Source organism: Musca domestica, unplaced genomic scaffold (genome assembly GCF_030504385.1).
Source record: "Musca domestica strain aabys unplaced genomic scaffold, Musca_domestica.polishedcontigs.V.1.1 85, whole genome shotgun sequence".
Lineage (NCBI taxonomy): Eukaryota > Metazoa > Arthropoda > Insecta > Diptera > Muscidae > Musca > Musca domestica.
In genome coordinates, this window is record NW_026712418.1 from 3,036,282 (window position 1) to 3,038,613 (window position 2,332).

The 2,332-nt window shown below is 35.5% G+C and overlaps 1 protein-coding gene across 1 annotated transcript; it reads right to left on the bottom strand.

Annotated features, from left to right (window-relative positions):
* Positions 1-1,130: 1,130 nt before the first annotated feature.
* LOC131806711 (uncharacterized) lies at positions 1,131-1,606 on the bottom strand. Its single transcript, XM_059131319.1, has 2 exons — positions 1,517-1,606; positions 1,131-1,438 (listed from the first exon to the last, which is right to left on the bottom strand). The coding sequence occupies exons 1-2, from the start codon at positions 1,529-1,531 to the stop codon at positions 1,187-1,189; spliced, it is 267 nt and encodes an 88-aa protein (XP_058987302.1). The 5' UTR covers positions 1,532-1,606; the 3' UTR covers positions 1,131-1,186.
* Between the last annotated feature and the right edge of the window lie 726 nt (positions 1,607-2,332).

Sequence of the window (2,332 nt, forward strand, 5' to 3'; positions counted from 1 at the left end):
AAACATATATATGCACTTGCTTCTAGAATGAATTAGGTGGGATATACCAAATACAGGTCATTTGGACTTAGGTTAACCATTTGGTGCACAATAAGCCAAAACAGGTTTGAAGATATATGGAAGGTCTATCTAAATCAGATCCGATTATCATCAATTTCAATAAGGTTCGTCCATGTGCCAAAACAAGTATTGTTTAGTAAATTTCATTTCAATTGGATAATAAATGCGACCTGCATTTTGTTCCCAAGAATACATGGACGGACGAACTGGCAGGCATAAATCGACTCAGAAAGTGATTCTATGAAGATCCTCAAAAGTAACTATGAGTCTATATCCCTTCCTTCTCTATGTTACAAACAAATGTACAAAGACATAATACCATTACCACTTTGTGGTGGCAGGGTATGAAAAGCCGTAAGGAGGGTCAAAGTCGAGCGGAGCCGACTATAGAATACCCTGCACCACTCTGCGTATTTAGTAGTAGTACCGGACTTTCACCAAATAGAACCTGTAAGGAAAAGTCAAAAGTCGGGCAGGCCGATTATATGATACCCTACTCCACAATGCATATTTATTGGCCCTTTGGTGTACAGTTTGGAAAATTTCATTTCAATCGGATAATAAAGGCGACCAGCTTTTTGCTCACAAGAATACATGGACGGACGGACGGACTGACATGCATAAATCGACACAAAAAGCGATTTTTATGTAGATCCTCAAAAGTAGCTATGGGTCTGTCTCGATTTCTTCTTCCTGTTACAAACAAATGCTAAAAAACATAATACCCTTACTTAGTGGTGTAGGGTATAAAAATCGCCCTTAAAAATTTGAACAGAATCTATTAAAAAATACTCAAAACTTATTACACAGACCGGCTATCAAGGCTAATGTAGATAATATATCACTAGGAAGTTGTTTCCATATTGCTTTCAATGCATAGCACTTAATCTAATGAAATAAAGCGTTTAACAATATTAATAAAATCAATCATTTGAAGTGTTCACTTTCCTAAAATAAACTTTATCCTTATATGATGCAGACTTTTTACTTGGATTTTCATAAAAATATAATTTATAGATATTGTCTTATTATTTTTATTGATTTTACTTTATTTTCTTAAAATATTTGATAATTGTTTGAAAATTAGTTAATATAATAATATTTAATTATTACTCGTGATGGCGTCTTAGTGTCGTTTGTGGTGACGACCATGTGAACCATGGGCGCTAAAGCCACCGTGATGACCGCCATGATGGCTACCGTAACCACCGCGATGTTCACCATATCCTCTATGGTGATAGCTGGAACCACCATGATGTTTGCCTGCAGGACCACCATAGCTAACGTGGTGGCCACCGTGATTACCACCATAATATGGTGGTCTGTTATGAAGGTCATGGCCCCTTGTCACAACAACGGCTAACAATAAAATTATAAACTGTAATATGTAAATTAGAACATTGAATATTATTTTTTAAAAATTAAGTTATAATGATTTAAATTCATTTTAACCTACCAGAAATTTTATCATTTTGATGTCAGATGCCTGTATGTTCAATTTTCAAAGTGGACTGGTTATTGATTTGTGAATTTCGTAGCCTTTATATTGCTTTCTCTTTTGAAGGGCAAACTGAGCTACACAGTTAATTAGTGGAATTTCCCGTTTTCAATTCTACCTGTATAAATGCTTCCCTGTACCTGTGGATTAAAAAATTAATCTCGTTTTTAAGTAGAAAAAAATCCATTGTAACACTCAGTTTAAGAATTAACTGTGTAAAAGTTAATACAAATATTTACTTACCCCTCGGCAGAGAATTATCTGTATAGGTCAACAATATCGTATAGCCCCCATATAACGGTACCCCCCGATATTCGGTATTTTGATGATTTTACCCACATTTTTCAACGGAATTGTCTGAAAATCCACACAAGGAGTTCCTTGTGGGTACTTTATACCTCGGCAGAGAATTATCTATATAGGTCCACAATATCGTATAGCCCCCATATAACGGTACTCCCCAATATTCGATATTTTGACGATTTTAGCCACTTTATCTGAAAATCCATACATGAGATTTTAAAATTCGTTCCAAATGGTGGAAAGTATTCAAAGTTCGGCCCGGCCGAACTTACTGCTTTTTTACTTGTTAGGCATATTCTTGGCAAAAATCATCAAAATTCCGAATATCGGGAGGTACCGCTATATGGGGACTATACCAAAACGTGGACCTATACATACAATGTTTCGCCACACGAACTAGGACCCATGACGACCTACAAATACCAATTTATAGACAAATCCGTGAAAAATGTGGCAAAAAAATCAAAATAT